The 24,751-nt window shown below is 45.1% G+C and overlaps 1 protein-coding gene across 1 annotated transcript in view; it reads right to left on the bottom strand.

Moving 5' to 3' along the window:
- The window catches only part of Zc3hav1 (zinc finger CCCH-type containing, antiviral 1), a 48,489-nt gene that overhangs the window by 6,105 nt on the left and 17,633 nt on the right, over window positions 1–24,751 (bottom strand). Inside the window, exons 3-10 of the mRNA XM_021164844.3 lie at window positions 23,599–23,851; window positions 19,488–20,534; window positions 19,140–19,238; window positions 16,988–17,111; window positions 13,289–13,463; window positions 8,093–8,213; window positions 4,380–4,482; window positions 669–759 (exon numbers count right to left, since the gene is read on the bottom strand). Coding sequence (XP_021020503.1) covers window positions 669–759; window positions 4,380–4,482; window positions 8,093–8,213; window positions 13,289–13,463; window positions 16,988–17,111; window positions 19,140–19,238; window positions 19,488–20,534; window positions 23,599–23,851 — 2,013 coding nt within the window. The remainder of the gene's footprint in view (window positions 1–668; window positions 760–4,379; window positions 4,483–8,092; window positions 8,214–13,288; window positions 13,464–16,987; window positions 17,112–19,139; window positions 19,239–19,487; window positions 20,535–23,598; window positions 23,852–24,751) is intronic.

Genomic DNA, 24,751 nt, shown 5'->3' with positions numbered 1-24,751 from the left:
AAAAAAAAAAAGTTGTTTCTATGTTACCTAGGAAACACTGAGAGCATGCTAGTCATCACATGTGCCCGCCCGTGCCCTGTCCACCACTGCTGTTCTCAGGAGGGCAGGGCTGGCTTAGCATGCCCATATCTGGTAATGAACCAACACGCACATACACCTGTCTGTTCAGGCCAATCTATGTGGTGTACCACTTAGTCCAAGAGACCCAGGAAGTTAATTGTTCAAATTCCAAAACCAACCAGTGACAGAGAGATCAGAGATGCCTACGGAACACATGCAGATTGGCCTTCACAAGAGCTGGAGCCAGATGTAAAGGCTAAACCAGACTAGGAACAGTCTTGTCTCTACCGGGATGGTGACAACGTGGGACACAGGAAGCTGGGCTACTGTTGCTCTCAGAATCCTGCTTTCTTTATCAGTTATGATCTCACAGGGTGGCTGTGAGAATCTGCCTGAATGACATTGCATCTCTGGAGACACTGAGATGCCCTATAAAACAGTTGTTCTCTGAGAAAGCATCCTGGTCATACCCAGGCACCTTGCTTTTGACTCCGGAGCTAGGTTTTGAAGAAGCAACTCACTCATTCTGTTAACAAACCCATGTGCTTACTGTAAAGCATTTTCCCACCTTTAAAGGATCCACCCACCGAACAAGCAAAGCCAGTTACCTCATATTCGTCAGGAGAAACAGTGCTAGCATTCCTCTGGGGAGGAGAATACAGGGTCAGAGCATCTGCCTGGGGCATCACTGGCTGATGGCTACAAAGAAAGACAGGAGGAAAATTTACTCGGTTCCCTTTCTTTGTACCTCAATACACAAGCCAGGAAGTCAGGGCTTTTCTGGGAAATGTGGTGTTGACTTCTGTATATCCTCTGAAACCCCTGAAAATGTCTGGTTCCAGTAACCACGGGTTTTAAAAAGGGGGATTTAGTAATGAAAACACTCTCTCTCCCACTACTTCACACTGTAAAAGCATGGACAGGCGAGATAGCTCGGGACGTACAGAGGCCTGCATGAAGGCCTAATGGAGAGTCTCATTGCTAGATCCTTTCAGGTTGTAGGAAAGAACTGACTCTTTAGAGTTTGTTCTTGACCTCCTGTGTGTGGGGTGCACACACCTATACACACGCACTGAGTGGATGGATGGATGGATGGATGGATGGATGGATGGATGGATGAATGGATGGATGAATGGATGGATGGATGGATGGATGGAGGGATGAATGGATGGATGGAGGGATGGATGGATAGTAAATAAAACTAAAGGCACCAATTCTTTTTGACATATCTGCTCAACCTTCAAAGGTACAGGTTGTCAGGGTGAGTCTGCGTGTCTTGTAACTTCTTTGCCAAATGACAGACAGGAAAGTAAAGATTTCAGGGTGAGAGAGCAGCTGGAAGACTGAAATAACCACAGCCATCCCTTAACGTCAGTAAACAGGGCAACTAACCAGGGCATAGCATCCCAACCAAAAACCCAGCCTGGACCAAAAACTCAGCCTGGACCAAAAACAACCCAGCCTGGACCAAAAACAACCCAGCCTGGACCAAAAACCCAGCCTGGACCTGACAACTCCTCAAAATCTACTAACCAGCCAACAGAAGCCACCCATAAAATGGTCTCATTGGAATATGATGGCATATATTTTGATTGATCAAAATACCTATTTTTTTCTTACCCTGTATTTAAAAGTTGCATTTTAAAAATAGAGGGTAGTCAGATGTGAAGGCACATACCTTTAATCCTAGCACTCAGGAGGCAGAACGAGGCATAAATGTGAGTTTGAAGACAGCCTGGTCTTCATATTGAATTTGAGGTCAGGCTCAAAGACTACATACAGAGACCCTATCTCAGATACAAGCAAAAGGGGGGGGGGGAAGGGAAGCACCGGGGAGAGAAAAGAAAAGAAAATCTGGAGGATGGACTAAGATGGTTCATGGGGTGTAGAGGAATCCAGCAATATGGCTGCTCTGATCACATCCAAAGACCTTCTAGGAATGCAGACATGCCTTTAGCACACACCTTTAATTCCAAACAATGACATCTAATTGAGAGGCAGACAAAGTCACAAACCAGAGAAACTTTTGATTGAAAGAGTCAGATAGGATACGCCTAGCCTTCAGGAGAAAAGCTGGAGAGATGGCTCAGCAGTTAAGACTGCTCTTCCAGAGGTCCTGAGTTCAATTCCCAGCAACCACATGGTGGCTCACAACCATCTGTAATGAGATCTGACACCCTCTTCTGGTGTGTCTGAAGACAGCCACAGTATACTCATATAAATAAAATAAATCTTTTTTTTAAAGAGAGAGAAAAGCTATTTAATAGCAGTGCAGAGAGTTGGGAAGTCTGTTCAGTTGAGTGGACTTTGAGGAGTCAGCTGGAGGTCGGTTCAGGGAGCTGAGTTCATTTGTGATATTTGTGAGCTCACGTGCAGGTCAGCAGAGGCAATTGAAGCCAGAGAATAAGAACAAGCCAGAAGATTAGAACACATTTCCTGAGTTAGTTTGGGCCAAGCAGGAGAACTCAGTGAAAAGCTGAGAGAAGCCAGACTGAATCAGTCAGTTTGGAGAAGATTATGAGCCAGTCAACCTGAGTTCAGAAAGAACTAGAAAGGGTGAGCTTTATCCAGCAGTAAGCCTCTGAGAAGACAATTATATTAGGCGAATAGAAGTTACTTTTACAACTGGAAAAAGTGAGGCTCTGAGCTCAGATGCCCGACATGCACATAAAAAAGCCATGCATGGCAGCCCCCACCCCTGCCCCCATAACACCAGTACTGGCAGGGAATGGAAACAAGTGTCCAGGGACGTGCTGGCTGGCCAGTCTCGCTGGTGAGCACGCTCTAGTGTCAGCTAGCAACTGTCTCAAGGTAGATTGAGGACAGCATACCAATGTCAATTTTTGCCCTCCACCCGGACCAGACTTGGTGAGGTCACAAGCACGCATGCGCATGCACATAACTTTTGTATAATTTATTTATTTTTATCTTATGTGCATTGATGTAGTTTCAGACAGTCATGAGCTGCTATGTGGGTGCTGGGAACCAAACTCGGATCCCCTGGAAGACCAGTCAGTACTCTGAACCACTGAGCCACCTTTCCAGCCCCCACACAACATTTCTTTAAAAATAGAGGCAGGTACACTTAAGTAGTTTAAAAGCAGCTTGGGGATAAATCAACTATCAAAAGTAACTCCAAAGAGAATGGGAAAATAGACCGTGAAATGGGTATTACATGACGTTTAATGAATTGTTGTCAATTTTGTTAGATGTACACATGTGTTGCCACAGAGTCTGACACTAGGAGGAAAACAAACCAAAGAAGCTTTCACTACTGAACACCAGTCCCACGGGCCATTGTTCCAGGCTCTGAAGTCACGTGATCTCAGCAGAGAGCACGTTCTTGCCCTCATGCATTTGTGTAGACAAGAGGGGGCAGTGTGGCTCATCTGCCCAAATCCCAGAGGCTAATGGACAGAGGGCAGGTGTGAACTTAGGTGACTTAGAACCTGAACCAATCCTGCAGCACTGGCACCCACATCCCTCCCGGACATGACTTCCTGCCTATCCCAGATTCGAGTACTTTCTAGATGTCATTTTCACATTGCCTTGTGATAGATAACCCACCTTCGGCTCTCATAGCTACAAGAATCTAGAACAGCTTGGTTTTTACACCTGCCTTGAAACCTGACTCATATATCACACACCCCCAGAGGGGAAAAAATCCAACTGCAAAGTTTGCGAACAATGAGATTTTACTGAGTTTCATAGAGACAGGCGAGTTACAATGAATTCCCCACAGCAAAACCCACCTTGAAATGCCCCATTGGTACAATGATTACAAGTCGATTAAATCTAAAACCAATGCCTTTAGCGAACTTCATCGCTCCAGCTCTTCACCAGGCTACTAGCTAAAGGCTCTTTCTCAGCCTCCTATCCTCTCAGCACAACCAAAGACAGAGAGAGGACCCCCAGCAAAACAAAAATCCAGTGTATTCACTTGCACACTCCTTGATCCAGCCAGTCACAGCTGGAGCAAGTGAGGCCCAGAGTGCAGATGAGAGCGAGCGGCTAAACTCCCTGTGAGTTAAAGGCAGATGCTGGTTTCATGGTATAGCATCCCTTCATCCTACACCCTAAACCCAAGGCCTTGTATCTATTACACAAAGCTTAACCAAGTGCTTGCACTCCCTAGTCCCCTGGCTAGGAAACCTTCAGTTATGCCACATTGCTTAACAATTTCCTTACTCATAGATAAATCAAACAGAAACTATAGTAAGACAGAGGCAGGAACTTCCCAAGAACACAGACTCCAGATGCATGACCCAGCATGACGCAGCAAGATCATGGCCTGAGCTAACAGCTGCAGAACAACTTACTCTGGACCTCTTCTCTTCTGCTCCACATCCTTTGGAGACACGAATACTGGCCTTCTGACAACATGCCTTTGAGTCTTGGAAGCTACATTCGTCTGAATCATCCCTTTAAAAAATAAAATAAAATAAAATAAAGATCAAGACTTGACCCTAGAAAATGACTCATATTTTTCCAGGTCATTTGTACAGCATTCATGATTGAGTCTTCTTTTTTTTTTTCCTTCTTTTCAAGACAGGGTTTCTCTTTAGCCTAGGCTGTTCCAGAACTCACTCTGTAGACCAGACTAGCCTCAAACTCACAGAGATCTACCTGCTTTTGCCTTCTGATTGCTGGGATTAAAGATGTATGCCACGAATGAATCTTTCATGTACAAACAGAGAAGGGTACTTGTAGATAAATCAATGGTAGACTTGGTTCAAAATTCTAAGAGTGACTTTTTACAATTACCATGCATTGCTATAAAATAACATTTCTTTTTGGAAAATAGTTAACTAGCTTCTCAGAAAGGCCAACATATCCAGGAACCCCACCCAAACAAGTGAAAACCTGTATCCACACAAAGATAGCTGCATTATTGATAACCAAACACTGGAAAACAATGGGTGAATGAATAAACTATAGAATGTATTCCTAATGGAATATTATTCAGCTGTTAAAAGGGAGGCAACATGAATGGTTCTAAAACCCACTATTATAAGTGAAAGAACCCAGCTAGGTGTGAATATATACTTTGAGAATCTATTCATAGCTGGGTAGTAGGTGGGCCCTTAATTCCAGCACTCCAGAGGCAGAGACAGAACTCTGTGAGTCCGCGTCCAGCCTGGTCTATATAGATTTCCAGGATAGCCAGGGCTACACAGGGAAACCTTGTCTTGGGGGGAGGGGAGAGGGAGAGATTAATTTGAAGTTTTAAAAATGGTAAAATTGACCTATAGGAATTTATAGCAAGGTAGCCATATTTTTGTCATGGAGTAAAAGATGGGTTCCAGATGTCGTAAACCAGTCAGGTCAGGGCTAGGCAGTGGTGGTACTCGCCTTTATGCCTAGCACTCTAGCACTAGGGAGGCAGAGGCAGGCAGATCTTTGTGAGTTCAAGGAGAGTCTACAAAGCAAGTTCCAGGATAGCCATGTGAGAAACCCTGTCTCAACATCTCAATACACACACACAAAGAGAGAGAGAGAGAGAGAGAGAGAGAGAGAGAAAGAAGAAAAGAAAGAAAGAAGAAAAGAAAGAAAGAAGAAAGAAAGAGAGAGAGAAAGAAAGAGAGAGAGAGAAAGAAAGAAAGAAAGAAAGAAAGAAAGAAAGAAAGAAAGAAAGAAAGAAAGAAAGAAAGAAAGAGAAAGGAAGGAAGGAAGGGAGGGAGGGAGGGAGGGAGAAAGACAAAAAGAGGCAGGGCAAACTTTGGGACAGATGGAAAGTGTCATGCCAACTGCATAAGTGAAATGGATCAATTTTTTTTTTTTCGAGACAGGGTTTCTCTGTGTAGCCCTCGCTGTCCTGGAACTCACTTTGTAGATCAGGCTGGCCTCAAACTCAGAAATCCACCTGCTTCTGCCTCTCAAGTGCCAGGATTAAAGGCGTGCGCCACCACCGCCCGGCGAAATGGATCAATTTTACTGAGACATTAGGACTCAGTAAGGTTGATATAACAAGACCAAGAAAATTAAAAGGGTAACCTGGCTATTGCTGCAATGATGCTCAAAATCTCCCCATGGCTCTGATGTTAAGAAAGGCGGTGCGGGGCTGGAGAGATGGTTCAACAACCAAGAACACAGACTGCTCATCTAATGGGCCCACGTTTGATCCTCATCACCTATGCTTACAAATGTCTGTAAATCCAGTTCTAGGTGCGCTCCCTCTTCTGGCCTCCATGGGCAACAGGCACAGTTTTATAACATGTAGGCAAAATATCCAGACACATTAAAAAAAAAAAAGGTCCAGGGCTCAAGAGATGGCTCTGGGGTTAACAACTGCTTTGCTTATAGCATTAATCTTAAAAATCCATTCATATATTAAACAAAACATATAAAATAACAAATCTGATATACAATGATTTTCACTTAATGATAACCAATTCAGTTTTTGTTTGTTTTGATTTTGGAGGGGGTGTTATTTTGTGTTCAGATGGGGTCTCACTATGCATTCCTAATAGCCCTAGAACTCACAAAGATTCTCCTGCCTCTGACTCCCAAGGGCAGAGATTAAAGACATGCCCTGGGTCCCCATTAGGGTTTTGTTTGTTTTTGGTTGTTGTTTTTGTCTTGTTGTTATTGGTGGTGGTGGAGTATCGAGACAAAGTTTCTCTGTGTAGTCTTGGCTTTCCTGGAAATTGCTCTATAGACAGGCCAGCCTCAGCATCACAGAGATCCACCTGCCTCTGCCTCTGCCTCCTGAGTGCTGGGATTAAGGGTATGGGCCACCACCACTCGGCCCCAATTAGTTTTTAATACCTAGTTCTCATAACCATAATTTTTAACACTAATCACAGTAGTTTTTGACAATTTGATAGAAACCAAGACATATTTGGGAAGAGGGAACCTCAGATGAGGAGTTGCCTCCATCAGATTAGCCCATGGGCATTAGTCTGGGAGGCATTTTCTTACTTGCTAATTATGTGGGAGACCCAGCCCACTGTGGGTGATCGCATGCCCAGGCAGATGGAACTGCTCTGTATAAGGTAAGACACCTTTACAGTACTTTGCTTTACAGTGAAGTAAGCCAGGGAAGCAAGCCAGTAAACAACAGTCCTCTGTGGTGTCTGCTTCAAGCTCCTGCCTAACAGCCCACTGACATTCAATACTCCAGTTTATTTACTCGCTGTTTGTCTAGTGGACACAGAAGACAAAAGCAGTGAGAATATTTCAACATGTCTTGGTGGGAATGCCAGGTACATTCCCAAAATCGGTTGGTGAAATATAATTCCCAAAATTACATTGTTTACAATATAATAAATGGCGTAGGGCTCAAGCCTCAGAGACAACTGGAAAAGACAAGGACTCGAGAAAGTCTCACTTCTTCAAAACTGTCCCTGACTCCCTCTCTGGAATGTCTGAAGACAGCTTATAATCAATAAATAAATCTTTAAAAAAAAAAAAAACTGTCCCTGAAAGGGCAAGTGTCTGGCTACTTGCATGCATGTCCCTGAGGCACAATACCAAGGGGACAGTGCTTTCAAAGCCAAGCTGGCTTCAGATCTCATTTCTCTTTCACTTAACATAACAAACTGGTGGAAGCTACCAAGATGACTTTCCTACAGAGGCTCAAATAAACATGGTGTTGGGCCAAGTGCCCAAGTGTACATGATAAATGAGGTCACTGATCAAGAAACAAGGCATGAAGAAAAAAAGAGCAAGTTTCTAGATGTCTAAGCCTGCCCAGAGGCCCAAGATCTCCACTGTAGCCATCCAAAACTAAGCAGTCAAGTGTCCCACCCAGAATCAGAAACAATCGGATAGAACTGAAGAACCTTCTAGAGATGCCTTGTTCAATCTGAGTTCTGGGAGAGAAGTGGGCATAGAGAGTCTGGAGGCTCTTCTGGGAGTTTGCACAGAAAGAGTGTGTTGAAAACAGGGCCCCAGACCACTCTCAGAGACTGTTCCACCATGTTAAAAAAGACCCCTGACCTTGGGTGCGTCATGTACATGGACTGTCTACTTTTGTGTGCTCGGTGCCAGATTCGATGGATACTTCACACCACCAAAGACAAGAACTCACCTTGAAAGCTTAACTCATAATTCTGTGAACCAGCGTGGAACTGCAAAACTCCCCTGGGACAGGAGTGGAAGAATGACTCCAGGTATGCGGAGTTAATTTCGGAGCTGGTATGGCCTGGGCTCTATTCACACAGAAATGAAGAAGACATAGGTAAAGAGTTTCAGGAAATCTCTACTCTTCTATCTCACACAATTTTGCTTTAATAATGCAACTAGGGAGGCTCTCACACGCCAGGCTTACTAACTTCCCACCAGACACCAAGTCTGACACAGTGATGGAGAGAGCACTGTTCTATAGAAACTGACTATACTTCTAATGAGAGCCTGTCGCAGGGTATCTGATCACTCTGTGAACCCTAAGATGTGTTGTTTACTGGAAAACCCTGTTTCTAGTTGTGGTGTGGCTCAGCCCTAGCACATGTCTTTAGTCGGAAACAATAAAGGTAAAGTTAGTTTGTAGATGCAAGCACCCATGTTTGAATGTGATGTCTAATTGAGTGAGTAGCAGACAAAGTGAATCAGAGAAAGATTTGACAGAATAGGAATATGCCCAACTCTGAGGAGAACAGAGAAGAGGAGAAAGGGAAGCTGCTTAAGAGAGCAGCACAGAAAGAGAGAGAGAGACAGAGAGACAGAGAGAGAAAGAGGGGAGGGGAGGGGAGAGGAGGGGAGGGGAGGGGAGGGGAGGGGAGGGGAGGGGAGGGGAGGGGAGGGGAGGGGAGGGGAGGGGAGGGGAGGGGAGGGGAGGGGAGGGGAGGGGAGGGGAGGGGAGGGGAGGGGAGGGGAGGGGAGGGGAGGAGAGGAGAGGAGAGGAGAGGAGAGGAGAGGAGAGGAGAGGAGAGGAGAGGAGAGGAGAGGAGAGGAGAGGAGAGGAGAGGAGAGGAGAGGAGAGGAGAGGAGAGGAGAGGAGAGGAGAGGAGAGGAGAGGAGAGGAGAGGAGAGAGGAGGCAGTTTTACTGGAACCGTTTTACAGACAGGTTACATAGAGAGTGGAAGCCAGACACAGGTGAAGATGAGATGCCAAACCTTTTAAGTTCAGACTCCATTTTTAGAGAACCTGACCTAAGTTTGAACTCAGGTAAACTAACAGGCATTAGTTTCCAAGTTACGCACCCCCACCCCCAACAAAACCTGAGCCTAGCTCAAGTCTCTAGGCTAATCCCCAACCAGACCAGCATTTCAAGATTACTCCCTCAACAAGATCAGTATTTCCAGTATTCTCCTAACATATCTGCATGCACACACACACACACACACACACACACACACACAGGTTACAAGCCCACCCCTTGCCTAACGACCACCAGTGCAGAGGGGAGCATAAATTTATGATGACTCCTAGCATCGGCCAATTGTGTTAAAGGCCACAGTAGCTTTCCAATGAGATGCTTGCACACATACTTCCTGCTTGCTGCTTACTATAAAGCCTTGCCCCAGTAGACATTCAGGGCTCCCCCCCAACCGCCGACCAAATCCCATCCTGTGCTGTGGGGGCCCGAGCTGGCTCCAATAGAATAAGGCCCTGCTGTGAGTTGCATCAGATTGGCTCTTATCTGTGGTTTTGGGGATCACTAACATTTTCCTGGCACAACAAAGACAGAACAAGCCAGAGAATGAGAAGCAGCTGGATTAGAACACATTGCTAGAGTTAGTTTGAGGCCAAGCAGAGCAAAATGTCAGACAGAGGCTGAGAGAGAAGCCAATTTGCATTAGTCAGCTTGGAGAGCTGTTTGAACCCGAACAGCTGAGTTGAATCAGCTCAGAAAGAGCTAGAAAGGGTGAGGTTATTCAGCAGCAAGTCTCAGAGGGTGAACTATTCTAGGCCTAAATAAGATTGTACAGAGGCTAGGAGCTTCCCAGACTAGGCCTAGGTTAGCAGATGGAGGCAGTAAGCTCAGAGACAATTACATCATCTATCTCTTCAGCTTTGTGCCTGAATCTACTTTTCCAAACTTCACACCCAGGAAGTACACCAGGGGGGGCTGGTGAGATGGCTCAGTGGGTAAGAGCACCCGACTGCTCTTCCAAAGGTCCGGAGTTCAAATCCCAGCAACCACATGGTGGCTCACAACCATCCTTTAACGACAAGATCTGACTCCCTCTTCTGGAGTGTCTGAAGACAGCTACAGTGTACTTACATATAATAAATAAATAAATCTAAAAAAAAAAAAAAAGTTATCTTAGGAAGTACACCAGGAAACAGAATCAATATGGTTCAGGCGTTAGGAGAAGGACTTGGTGGTTCCGTATTTGAACATCATCGAGGTGATGGACTGAGAACCTCACTGTGACTAACAAGGCTCTAGGATCTGGTGCAGCTGAATTCAACCCAACACAAATACAAAAACCATCCTAAAAATACCAAGCATTTCTTTCTCTCTTTCTCTTTCTTTCTTTCTTTCTTTCTTTCTTTCTTTCTTTCTTTTTTCCTAAGTACACTGTAGCTATCCTCAGATACTCCAGCTGAGTTCAACCCAACACAAATACAAAAATCATCCTAAAAATACCACAAGTTTTATTTATCTATCTATCTATCTATCTATTTATTTATTTATATGTAAGTACACTGTAGCTATCCTCAGATACTCCAGAAGAGGGCATCAGATCTATCTATCTATCTATCTATCTATCTATCTATCTATTTATTTATTTATATGTAAGTACACTGTAGCTATCCTCACTATCTATCTATCTATTTATTTATTATATGTAAGTACACTGTAGGTGTCTTCAGACACTCCAGAAGAGGGCATCAGATTGCATTACAGATGGTTGTGAGCCACATGTGGTTGCTGGGATTTGAACTTGGGACCTTTGGAAGAGCAGTCAGCACTCTTAACCACTGAGCCATCTCGCCAGCCCATACCATGAGTTTCTTAACTTCGCTGCATTTGAACTTTGTAGATAAAACGTGATGGTTTCACTTTCCTCTTCCATCTTGTTTCTTTCTTTCTTTCTTTTTTTTTTTTATTATTTATTTATTATATGTAAGTACACTGTAGCTATCTTCAGATGCCAGAAGAGGGCATCAGATCTCCTTACGGATGGCTGTGAGCCACCATGTGGTTGCTGGGATTTGAACTTCGGACCTTCGGAAGAACAGTTGGGTGCTCTTACCCACTGAGCCATCTCACCAGCCCCCATCTTGTTTCTTATCACAGTTTCTAACTTTATTTCACTTTGTGTCTGTCTGTCTGTCTGCCTGCCTGCCTTGACTTTTCAAAACAGGGTTTCTGTCTCTGTATAGCTCTCCCTAGTTGTCTTGGAACTCACTCTGTAGACCATGCTGGCTTTAAACTCATAGAAATCCTCCTGCCTCTGCCTGGCTAACTTTTTTTTTTTTTAAGTATTCTCCCATACACTGCTCTCCCTGTTTTGAAACCAGATCTGGAACTCACTATCTGAACCAGGTTGGCTTTGAACTCACAGAGATTCAACTACCTCTGCTAAGTGCTGGGATTAAAGGCATGTACTACCATGCCTGACCTACATATATTCTTTTTAACCTTGTGACATTTATTTAGTGGGAGTGTAGGGGGAGTGCACGAGCCATAGGATGCCCCTGTGAAGGTCTGAGGACAGAAGTCAGTTTCCATCTTCCACCATGTGGGTCCCAGGGATCAAACTCTTCCACCATGGGAGGCCAGCCTGGTCTACAAAGTGAGTTCCAGGACAGCCAGGGCTATGCAGAGAAATCCTGTCTCGAAAAACCAAAAAAAACAAAAACAAAAACAAAAACAAAACAAAACAAAAACCCTAGACATACTTAATGTCTAAATTACATTTACATATTTCTGTGGGGAAAATGGAAGTCTGGTTGTCAGGTTTGGTGTCAGGTACCTTAGTCAGTGGCACTAAATACAAATTTAAATCTTTCCTATTCTCTTTTTGGTCTCTGGCACTGATGTCACTAGGATACAAATGTTTCCTGATCTTTCTTCCTTATCACAAGGCCGGAACCAGGAGACATACAGTTTATTTTCATCTTTCCCAAGGTTAATTAACTTGGGCTTATAATGTCAATTCCCACAGCACTTGACAAAATCATGTCTATGCAACGGCTCTTTGACAGCATGCTTGGCTTGACTGTAAGAAGAATCTGGACTGTCCTTGTCACAGGAGCCCACTGTGAACAGAGCACCGCTCCACCTGGCCTCTGGAACAAGCAGAAGAGCACAGGAACCGAGACCTCTGATCTGGCACCGAGCCTATTTCAAACAGCAACTCCGCCCCCAAACCTTGTTGCTCATTCAGGTTCCTTGGAAGAATCTTTGATACAATGTGAGTGCTGCTGGGACCTCTGGAAAGCACTGCGCTGCAGCCTTGAGGATGGAGAGCCCCTTGGAGAGCCCCTCCCTACTGCACACGGCCTCCCTTCCGTACTGTCTGTAATGTCTACACGGGAGACATTAACACTTTAGTAGAAATGGTGGCATCCCTGTCCTGCAGTTAAGGTGTTTCTCATAGAGGTGCTGGGTCCTTCTAATGGACAGTGTGTCTCTCTTTGCTTTGGTAGCTCCAATGTCCCTCACTTCTAACGAGGCAGACTCTCGCTGTCATTTCTTTGTCCTTTACTCTTGGCTTCATTTGTCTCTTTCAAAGTCATTTTGATCGGCAGACATTTCTTGCTCTGCCTTCTCCCCTTACCCCCACCCCTTTAAGACAGACATCTGCAGAAAGGGACAGATGTTCAGCTTCTCCAGACTCAATTCCTTCTTGTTAAGTCACCACTGTGGGTCAGCCTAGAATCTTCTAGTCCGATTTCAAGTTTGTGTCAGTCCAAACTGACTGAATACTAGTGACCAGTGTGGTTTGTATGTTAGAGCAGGTTAAGGTGTTCTGCTAGTGCAACAACCATGGAGACATCTCTCTCCATCGGTCTCCTAAGTCCCCCTTCAGCTGGTTGTATATTTGGAACTGATAACACAGAAAGCTAGTTCATGGCATCTTTCAGAATGGGAAAGAGGGACATAGGACTGAGCTGTGTCTCCCAAGTGAAAAACAATATAGATTTGTGTTTTTCATTCTTCCTAGAGTATATAGGGACTGGCAACTGGAAGGCACCTACCCCCCCCAAAAAAAAACACCCCAAAGCTTCACTTTCCATGTCCACTCTCTAAGGATACATAGGTATGTAGGCTTCAAACATTTTAATCGTGCTTTGGCTTCTTCCACCTCAGGGGGAAATGGTACTTACCTCCTCCCCATACTGAGTATATTCATTCAATTCATTCCTCCAATACCAAAGCCACTTGGTGGTGAAGACAGAACTAAGTGTGTTTTCGACAAATGAAGGAGTGGAGAGGCGACGGATGGGGTAGGAATCACAAGTCATTTTCTTGAAATTGATCCGATGTTTTTCTATCACAATGCTGTGAGAGAAAGGCAGAAAATTAACTTCCGCGACCTCTGTTCCCAGCACTCTGGCTACCCCTACCACGAACACAGAATTTAAACTGCAGGGCTGCAGTGGATCTTTAAATGGTCTTTCTCTATTTCTCTCTGACTCTTTCATTCTAAGTGGTATTGGGAATTGAGCCTAAATTTCCTTTGCACAGCTCCTAGTCTTACACATAATAATAAAAACCCCGAAATCCAGACAGGTAATTTGTCTGTATGACATATGTGTGGTTTGAATATGCTTGGCCCTGGGAGTGACACTATTAGATGTGGCCTTGCTGGAGGAAGTGTACCAGTATGGGGGTGGACTTTAAGACCCTTACCCTAGGCAGTGGTGGTGCACGTCTTTAATCCCAGCACTAGGGAGGCAGAGGCAGGCGGATTTCTGAGTTTGAGGCCAGCCTGGTCTACAGAGCAAGTTCCAGGACAGCCAGGGCTACACAGAGAAAACCTACTTCAAAAAACAAAGCAAATGGGGGCTGGAGAGATGGCTCTGCAGTTAAGGGCACTGACTGCTCTTCCAGAGGTCCTAAGTTCAATTCCCAGCAACCACATGGTAGCTCACAACCATGTGTAATGGGATCCAATGCCCTCTTCTGGTTTGTCTGAAGACGGCGACAGTGTACCCACATACATGAAATAAATAAGTAAATCATTAAAAAACAAAACAAAGCAAAACGCCTACCATTTACCTTTTGTGCTTTCCTACTTTCATGTGTACAAGTTAGCTTTCTGGAGGCTATGTGATACATAACTTTACAGCAGGTTTCATTTTTACTTGTGTGTGTGTATATGAGTTTTGTGATGTGAGGGGGTGTTGTGGCTATGATGTGTGTGCATATGATGTGTGATGTGTGTATAAGATGTGCACGTGTGGATATATAATGTGAGGGTTTGCATTGGGTGTGTATTTATGTATAAGATGCAAATGTGTATTTATGTGCATGTATTGTATGATGCATATGTGTATACATGTATGTGTACATGTGTGTATACGGTGTGTGCACACAATCACACACATGGAAGTCAGAGAACTACACTTAGAAGTCAATTCTCCCCTTCCCCAGTGTATTCTGGTAGCTGAACTTAGTTCATCCTGTTCACACAGCAAGCACTTTTATCTACTGAGCCCTCATCCAATCCTAGGTATTATTTTTAATATGTCATACTGATAGCTGTAATTAACATACACAGGTCCTCAATATGTCTCAAGAATGGTAATGCTGTTGAGATGAAAGTTTGAGAACTGCTGTCCTAAGAAAGACCTCTTAGGTCCTTGATCAGGAAAGACCAGGGAACCTTCAGTAATAAGTAGAAGGCATTGTTGGTTAGGAGAATCAGGGAAGGCAAGACCAAGAATACTGCTACACACTGCCCCACAACAAATCCTATTCTTAAACACCAGTAGTTTCAAGATTGAGAGCTGAGTTTATGAAGAAGGAAAAGTATGCTGCCCCCCCCCCCCCCCACAGTGGCCAAAAAAAAAAAAAAAAGTCTCATCTACATAGGAGAACAGCCAATGCCGCCTCCTAGTGGCAGGATGCAACAACACAGAACATCTCCTAAATGGATGAAAATCATGTACAATTCCCTCTTGCACACCAAATGTGGCTATCACCCTCGCCAACCTTGGCAAGCGCAGAAATCCAAGGCACCTTCTTGGATGCTTCTAGAACACAGAGATGGCACACACAAAATTGTAGGTACATATCAAATGTCTGTACCAGAACACATAGTTATTCAAATTATATGTGTGTGGGGTGCATGTGCACCTGTGTGCATGAAGGTTAGAGGTCAAACTTTAGAACCACTGTGGGTTTTTTTGAGACAGGGTCTCTTGCTGACCTGGAACTCACCAAGCAGGCTAGGCTGGGAATCACCTGTCTCCAGTCTCCCAGAACCGAGATTACTCACACACACTCTGTTTGTTCTGGGGATTGAATTCAAGCACTTACTACCTCCCCAACTGTCAGTTATATACTTAAATCAATAAGCTACGCCAAAGGCTTATTTATTCTGAATCATTTAAATCATTCTTAAAAATGTGTGTGTGTATGTGTGTGTGTGTGTGTGTGTGTGTGTGTAGCCAGGTGTGGTGGTGCACGCCTTTAGTCCCAGCACTCTAGAGGCAGAGGCAGGCAGATTTCTGAGTTCAAGGCCAGCCTGGTCTACATAGTGAGTTCCAGGACAGCCAGGGCTACACAGAGAAACCTTGTCTAGAAAAACCAAAAAAAAAAAAAAAAAAAAAAATGTGTGTGTGTGTGTACAGGCATGTACACATATCTGCATGTATGTAGAAGCCAGAAGACAACCTCAACTGTCATTCTCTGACACCTCATGCCTTGTTTTTTAAGACCAGGTCTCAATGGCCTGCTGTTCACCAAGGAGGCTAGATTGGCTAACTAGCATACCCTAAGGATCCATTTGTCGCTCTCTCCCCAGGTCTGGGATCGTAAGCCCTGCTCCCCTGCCCCCGAACCCCGCAACAAGAGCTGAGGACCAAAACCAGGACCTTGTGCTTGCTAGGCAAACATTCTATGGCTGAGACAACTCCTCATTATCTGTCTTGATTTTTAAATTTTTTAAATTAATTAACTAATTTATTTTGAGATAAGATTTTCTGTGTAGTCTTCATTCTCCTGGAACTTGCTCTGTAAACCAGGCTGCCCTCAAACTCAGAGATCTGTCTACCACTGCCTTCGGAGTGCGTGAGCCCCATGTGTGTCTGGCTATTTTAAAAGCATGGGTTTGAGGGGTTCTCACACTTGTAAGGCAACTGACCGGCTTTCTCAGGTTTTTTTGTTTTTTTGTTTGTTTGGGTTTTTTGTTTGTTTGTTTTTTGAAGACAGGATTTCTTTGTGTAACAGATCCCTGGCTGTCCTGGAACTTGCTCTGCAGACCAGGCTGGCCTCAAACTCAAACGGACCGCCTGCCCCTGCCTCCCAAGTGCTGGGATTAAAGGGGTGTGTCACCATCACCTCCCGGGTTTTGGTGTATTTTTGTTTAATAATTTTTGCTGTGTGTTGTAAGTGTAAGTGTGGGCACACGTGCCACAGCACACGAGTTTTAGGCAGAGGACAACTTGTAGAGCTGTTCTCTCTTATCACCTTCCTGGGACAGAACCTTTCTTCTTTCTCCTGTTATGTGGTATACCCCAGGCTAGATGGCCACCAGCTTCTAGTGGGTGGGCTATCTCATCTGGCTTCTTCATGACTTCCAGGGAGCAAACTCAGGTTGTCAGTGCTTTCGTGTGCTAAGCCATCTCCCTGATCTCCTTTACTGTTTTAGATAGTGATGAGCTACTAAGAGCATGGGCTGACCTCTGAACTGTGTTTTTCCAAGGGACACACCTACAGATCAATCACGTCATTGTTATGTCCCTGAGTGACTAAATCTTCCCAGAATCTCTAGCACTAAGCAGCTTGGTGTACCTTAGGCTGAGGCCCCTCTGCTCAAGTTCTGGATCCCATCAGATAGAGGACAGCCACCGACTTACATTTCAATTCGGGGATCACAATAGGCCCGCTCGATATACTCCATGTCCTGGAAGTCCATCCAAGTGGGCAATATGAACAGCTGCCACCGGTAGGGCAGATGGAAGTGGTTCTTGTTGCAGTTGCCTACAGGGATAAGAAGGGTTTTACGGTCAATGCTGGGGTTTCTAACCAATTCAAGTTCACTGTTCAAGTTCACTACTGGCTTCCTGTCAAGACCACCCCATCTCACCTGCCAGGTGTTTCCCCATCACCCCTTTGATCATTCTGGCCTCTGCTTGCATAGTGTGCCATTTACTCTGGGTCCCACAGAAACCCATTAGAAAATCAAATCTGGGTTGGAGAGATAGCTTAGCTGGCTGCTCTTCCAGACAGCCTGGGTTCGATTCCCAGTACCCCACATGGCAGCTTACAACCACCTGTAGCTCCAGTTCCAGACGATCTACACCTTTTTCTGGCCAAGACAAGGCGCTCTCTAGGATAGACAGGTCCTTGTCTTTCTTTGAAGCCTTGGCCTAAGAGCCATCTCTTCCAGAATGAATCCCAATAACCACTCTCACTCCATTATGACCTGACTGGTATCTTTTAGTTCCTCAAGCTGGTATCTGATACCCAATTTGGACTAGATGTCATGTTTTTGCTTATTTTAAGCAGTATTCCTGTTTGTGGATACTCTGATGCTCACTTTAATTATAGATTAATATCGAAGAAAGGTGTGTCATTGTTAAGCTAATGCCCCCAGCACATGTGACAAAAGATACTAGATTGGACACTTGCTGAGTAAGGAACTATTTATTATCATCCCAGCGAGAACACAGAGATACAGACACTAACCTCTCAAGTTCTCAATGCTGGCTTTAAATCATATATATATTTTTTTAATTTCATACCTGTGTGCTGTATTTCCATCATCCTTCTCCCTCCAGGCCCTCCTGGACCATCTTGAATTCATGATCTCTTTTTCTTCAATTATTATTGCTGTCATATACGTATGTGTCTAGTTGATATACATATGAGTAAATATATAAATATAATGGATTTTTTTAAAACTGATTTAAAATTCTTAGGTGCATGTGCGTGTGCCTGCATGAGTTTATCTACACCATGCGAATGGAGGCGCCCATGGAGGCTAGGAGGCGGCATCGGATGCCCTAGAACTGGAGTCACGGTGGTTATGAGCAGCCCCGTGGGCGTCAGAAACTTCATCTAGACCTCTATATGAGCAGTCAGTGCTCAACTTCTGAACCATCTCGCCTGCTCCTTAAATGGCTGCGAAACTGTTTAAAAATACATGGCTACTTTACAATAAAAAGGCATCACAGAGGAGCTCACAGAAGGGTGATTTATAATATTTAAAAAGACATTAATGGAGGAGGGCGGGGAGGACGGGGAGGATGGGGAGGAAAAAGGCTTTTCTGGAGGTAGAAGAGTCATTTTCTTCAGTGGTGTGGCCATTGATAAGCTGCCTGTGCCCCTGTAAAGAGCCCTACACTTGAGCTTATGCGAGCCATCTTGATTAAACACAGTGGGTCATTACCAAAAATAAAAAGGACATACCTTTTGGAGGGCTTGTTGGAAGTGGGGGGGAAGGGAGGGGAGGGAAGGAAAGAAACGAGAGGGGGTAATAGGTGTGTTTATGAAAATAAAAAGTGCATTATGGGGCTGGAGAGATGGCTCAGCAGTTAAGAGCACTGTCTGCTCTTCCAGGGTCCTGAGTTCAATTCCCAGCAACCACATGGTGGCTTACAACCATCTGTGATGGGGTCCAATGCCCTCTTCTGGTGTGTCTGAAGAGAGTGACATTATACTCACATACATAAAATAAATAAATGATTTTTTAAAAAAAATTGCATTATATATACATAATTATATAGTATATATATATATATATATGATATTATAAAAGTTTTTTTTTAAAAAGACTCAAGAGACAGCAAGAGGAAAGAGGGAGTATAGGAGGAAGGATCAGAAAAATAGCTGAGCTACAATGGAAAAGTCTTCTCTAAAAATCAAACAGATTTATTTACCCTATGATCCAATTCATTAGATCACTCAAAAGCAACAGCACAGTCTCCAGCAAGTGCTGGCGTGTGCCATGCTCACAGCAGCAGTACCCACAGTGGCTAAAGGCATCCTACGGAGATTGTAACTTACCCTGTTGACAGCCCCTATACAGATGATCCAGACAGATTTCCTTCGGGCCATGATCATCCATCCTAGGAGATACAGGATTTACGATGTAGTCTAGGGAATCTGCAAAACAAAAGAGGATGTGTGTATGCCAGAAGTGAGAACCCTGGCCTCCACATTCATGTGCCTCCCTGGATTCGGGGTGCTCCGGAGAGCCTGCTCAGCCCCGCTGTTTTATGAATCATGGACACCAGGGCACCGGAGACTTCTGGGTATGAAATGATTACAGTTCTCAGATAGGGCATTCAGTGCCCTGGTATTGTTTGTCTTTCCCTATGCACTCAAGCCCTGGGAGTCCCCTAGGCGACTTACACTCAGCAGGGTCTGACATCATCATCATCCTCGAGGGCTCACTGGCTGGGCTCATAGAGGCATGGGCAGAGTTCTTGCCAGGACTCCCAGAGGCTGCAACTCTGTGGCTTGTGGAAGAAGACAGAGGTGACGGAGGCAGCCTGTTGCTGCCCTGTACAGCGGTAGTGGTCTCCCCAGGCATAGCCAGGACATGGCTTCTCAGACTCTGAACTCCAGAATAGACTGCTTCTTTTCCTCCAGTGACTGCTGATTTTATGCCAAAACCAGTGGGACTACTTTTAGAGACATTAGGCGTTTCATCCATAATTTGACTAAAGCCATTTGGGCCATTATGGGTAGATGTACCTGGCCACGCTGGGTTTTCTCCATATTTACTATGCAGGAATGCCGTGTCTTGGCCACTGTCAGTGATTCTGCCAGCGGCCTGGGGATCCTGGGTCTTAGCCACACTCTTCTGATGGTTGCTAGGTAGTATCATTTCTTCCAGACCGTTGTCTGTGGCCCTTTTACCTAGAATTCCTGAGACTGTTGCTTCTTCCATTGTTACCCCATCAATATAACTATTTAAAAACGGGACGCGATCAATGTCCTCGTTCGTGCCCTTGACCTCGACGTGGTGTCCAGAAGGCATGCCCATTTTCATGGCCCCGGCTTCATTTCTTTGTGCTGCATCGAGAGGAAAGCCAGCCGCAGAGGTTCGGCTTGAGGACGAATCAGAACAATCCCTAGAAAACAAGCCATCTGGATCCCCATCCTCCGAAAAAAACTCCTGGCTTGCTCTCATCTGACCGGGTCCTCGGACACCAGCGGCCTTAGGTGAGACGGAGGAAAGCTGTGCCCGGTCCTGAGTCCCCAGGTACTTGAACTTCTGGGTGACATCTGCAGACACATCCTCCAGGGAATCCTTACAGCCGGTGACATCTGGGCTAGGGGGACCAGATCCCAGAGGTGAGACCGTTGAGAGAAACTCTTGACTGTTGTGATGGAAGCGGTCTCTGCTTTTGCTTCTGTCTCTGTGCGCCCCGCCTCTGCGATGTGGGTGGGGAGCTGGAAAGAGAAACCCAGAGAGAAAATTCAAGCTCAGGTTAGTTCCTACCTCCATGTTCTCTCTGCTTATCCAGCCCTGTAGCTGAGCTCTATCATAGGAGTTTCCTAAGTGGTGGCTGTGAATCTTAGGATGAAGCTGCAACCCGGCAGAGTCCATAACAGCAGCCTGTGGGTGGCTAAGACAAGGGAGGACCCCAAAGCTCCTCTGGCCTCTCCTGGAATTCAGTGAGCCCTCCAGTCCCCAAGACCCCAGGTGGGGTGTCTCCAGACTCTAGTTCTGAGTTAACGTTCATTACTACAGTGAATGACAGCTGAAATGTAGAGAAACAAGTCCACGACTCATGGAGATGTCACGCATTATGATCTGGGTTCCGGAGCAGGCACTTCTAACACTGAAACCAAATGGTAAATGGATGCAGGTTCAAGCTAAGACTTCATCTAAGCCACAAACTCTCCAGGCTTCTTCCTCTAGCTCCCTTAGCGCCTCTTGAGGCTAGGCTGTTGCTATCTATGTACTGTAATGGTCTAGTTGTCTCAAGACGGGAAATTCTCACAGATGCCAGCTTTTGTTGTGCAAAACCTTAATCCTTAATTTGAAACTATTGTTTGAATAAAGATGCTTACAGCTTGGCTGAAGAGAGGTAGGCAGGGTTTAGCTTCCCAGGCTTGGCGTCTGAGTAGAGACTGAGAGGAGAGAGGAGAGAAGGGAGAGGAAAGAGGAGAGAAGAGAGAAGAGAGAAGAGAGAAGAGAGAAGAGAGAGAAGGAAGAAGGTACCATGGGGTAGGTGGATCATGAGCACATGGCCTCGAGGGATGGCCTGATGGAGCAGAGGCAGCCCAGGTGAAACATGGCAAGTGATAGTTCAGGATTATTGACAGGGAAATAGACGAAATAGCACAGAGGGTTGATATCTGCCCAGCTCTCGTGCTTTAAAGGATTATTATAAATATAAAGGCTTTGTATTTGGAAACTAAATGACTTAAGGTGGGGTAGAAACACCCAATTAATATTTACCACAAGTGCCTAATATTATGAAAAGCTGAAATTGAAGGCAGACGGGGTGGATCATGCCTATAATCCCAGTGCTTAGGATGCTAAGACAGGAGTCCAGCCTTGGCTACACAGCAAGTTCTAGGCTAGCCTGCCCTACATTATATATACTGAAGGGAGAGAAAAATCTGGAGATGCTGATAAAGCAGCATCTTTTCTCTAGAAAAGTCTAGGAAGCAGAGAAGACAGGAGTGACCCAGTGTGTGAAGTCTGGCGTGGTACCTACGTACGTAGGTGATGTCTGCTGTGGAAAGGCATTTGAAAGCTGGGGGTGGAGGTGCAGTAGTGTCTGTTTGCTTATGAGGAACATGTGTGTATTATCCTGGTAGAGGAAAGGGGACAACAGTATTGTGGCAAAAGCAAGGCTCCCCTGTGGAGGGCTTTTGGGGCTGCTTCTAGGAATTTGGCAGGAATTTGATATCAGGCTGGGACAATGAAGTAGGCTCAAGGCAAATAGAGATGAAGAATGTGCTCCTTGGATCTGAACCATCCTAATAAACCCCTAGACACAGTGACCAAGAGACTCTGTTTATTGCCTTGATTTTTGCCCTGCTTGTTCCTTGACTACTTTGTCTACGCCTTAAGGACTGACCATATTCTTTGTATGTACCCAGAATGATATAAAGGCAGACTGGAGAAAAGTAAACTCGCCTTCAGTCTCAGAACTGGCTGGGGTCATGCTACAGTGTTGTCTAATTGTCTTTTTTTTTTTTTTTTTTTTAATCCTCGCTCCCAATCTGGAGAACCTGTTGACTGCCTGAGATAGCTTCGTTACTCCCCCGTCATGACGTCTAACTACATAGCTTAACTAGAAGTGACAATGATATACAGCTCTCTCCCACACGCTGTGAAGAGCTCACAAACCCACCTCTACAGTCACTCTCTGTTCAGGGCACTGTGGTGTGGAAGCTGCATTCCTGTGCTCGGTTCACAAGCAGGGCTTTTGATTTCATCTTCCCAGTACTGTTTGGTCTTCCAAGCATGAGTTAAAGCTGCTTAGGACTTACAACACTCCTTCCCTTACCCTACGAGAGGTTAATGAGTGATAAACCCGCCATTGTTCATAGTTTCTCTGTGAGGAATAATGATGACAGATTCTGGGGCAAAGTCTTCTGTAGACTATGCACCCTTCTCTGAGCACCAGGAGACGTAGCTTTTCATGGCTTCACTGCAGATCCTAGAGTCAGAGATTCTACTCCCTTCATAAACTTGGCCTCTACTACGTCCACTAGACAAGAGGAGCCAGTGAGATGGCTCAGTGGACCAAAGTGCCTGCCACCAAGCCTGAATGACTTGGGGTTAGTCTGGGGAAAGAGAGCTCCTGGAAGTTGGCCTCTGACCTCCACACATATGGCTGTATATACACACACACAAAATAATAAGTAATACAGTCGTGCTAGCCAGTCCTATTATGTCAACTTGACACAAGCTAGAGTTTCCTGAGGCTAGCCTCTGTCTCCAAAGTGTTGGAATTAACTGATGCACACATGCACACATGTCCCACTCCCAAGCAAACTTTTTTTTTTTTGAGACAGGATTTCTCTCTGTAGCCCTGGATGTCCTCCATAGAACAAGCTGGTGTCCATCTCAGAGATCTACCTGCCTCTGCCTCCTGAGTGCTGGTATGTTATATAAAAGTGTGTGCCAGCACCACCAGACTATAATAAGCTCTTTTAAAATGAGGGGATAGAGCCACTTGTAAAACTGCATACACATCATTATTTCAATTGTATTAAAGTGGCGCATGCAGATAGTGAAGTTGAGATTTTACAGGCAGATTTCTTGCAGTTTTTCTTCTGTTTGTGTTTGCTGGCTTGCTTGTTTTTTGAGATGAGATTTCTCTGTATAGCCCTAGCTGTCCCAGAGCTCACTCTGTAGATCAGGCTGGCTTCGAACTCAGAAATCCTCCTGCCTCTGCCTCCTGAGTGCTGGGATGAAAGGTGTGCATCACTATGCCCCACTGTGGTTTCTGTATATTTGCAAATTCACACAGTTAAAAGGGAAAGGGCATACCTCTCATGCCAGGGAGGTTCCTCCGAGTGTGTTTGTTGTTGCAGATATCCTGGATGTTCTGGACCACGTCAGAACTCAGTCCATGCTCCCTCATGATGGCCAACACCTTCCTGTCCATCAGGTTATGAGACCTGAGACAATTGAGGTAACTGCAGTTGCCCCGGGTGAAGTGCTCACAGATGTGGAGTCTCTCGCAGGGCTGCGGCTGCCCGCAGATCTGTTTGCGGCCCTCTCCTTTGTAACTCTTGCATATCTAAAGAAGAAAGAACGGTGAGGTAAGAACACATGGATCTGGCTGCCACACCACCAGTTAAGGGATGCATAGGCTCCCTCCCCACCCCCCCAAAAAAAACCAGGAGAGCCATGGGGAAACAATGCACGCAACACCCAAGGCTGATGAGATGGATTCAACTGGTGACTTATTTGGGGACAGAAGAGTCGGAAGAATTAACAGACAATATCACGTATGATGGTGCATACCTGTAACCCAGTGTTCAGGAGGCCGAGGCAAAGAGGATCACAAATTCAAGTGCAGAAACCTTGCATTTAAAAGAAAGGAAACTTAAAGGAGAAAAAATAGTGATGAATTTGATAATTCCTGGAAGAATCAAACTCGCATGGCAAGCTGTACACAGGGCATCATGAGGGAGCCCCAAAGAGGAGGTCTCATCTGGATCTTAACTTACTCCAGCGTTGAAAGGGGAAAAAAAAGTGTGTGTGTTATTTGCAACTTTGGGATTTTGTCATTTGTCTCTGATAGCCAGAACAAATAGCCTGTTCAAATGATTTTGTATGTGAGGGGTGGGAGAGAGGGAAGAAGTAGGGTGATGAACTCTTAAAAAACAGATGTATTTATTTATTTATTTATTTATTTATTTATTTATTTTGTTTACAGCGTTCTGCCTGCATGTGTGGCTGAAGGCCAGAAGAGGGCACCATATCACCGTATAGATGACTATGAGTGGTTGCTGGGACTTGAACTCAGGACCTCTTAACCTTTGAGTCATCTCTCCAGCCTTCCTTGACCTCTGAAGATGTCCACCTGCCTCTGCCTCCCAGGAACTGGGATAAAGGTGTGCACACTCCTCCCCACTTGGTTTTTGTTTGTTAGCCGGAATGAAAGGTGCACACCACTGTGCTGCTCAGCCTTGCT

This window comes from Mus caroli, unplaced genomic scaffold, assembly GCF_978045245.1.
Source record: "Mus caroli unplaced genomic scaffold, Mus_caroli_1 scaffold_7, whole genome shotgun sequence".
Lineage (NCBI taxonomy): Eukaryota > Metazoa > Chordata > Mammalia > Rodentia > Muridae > Mus > Mus caroli.
The sequence above is the reverse complement of the archived record's forward strand: the minus strand, read 5'-3'. Positions and strand labels throughout refer to the sequence as shown.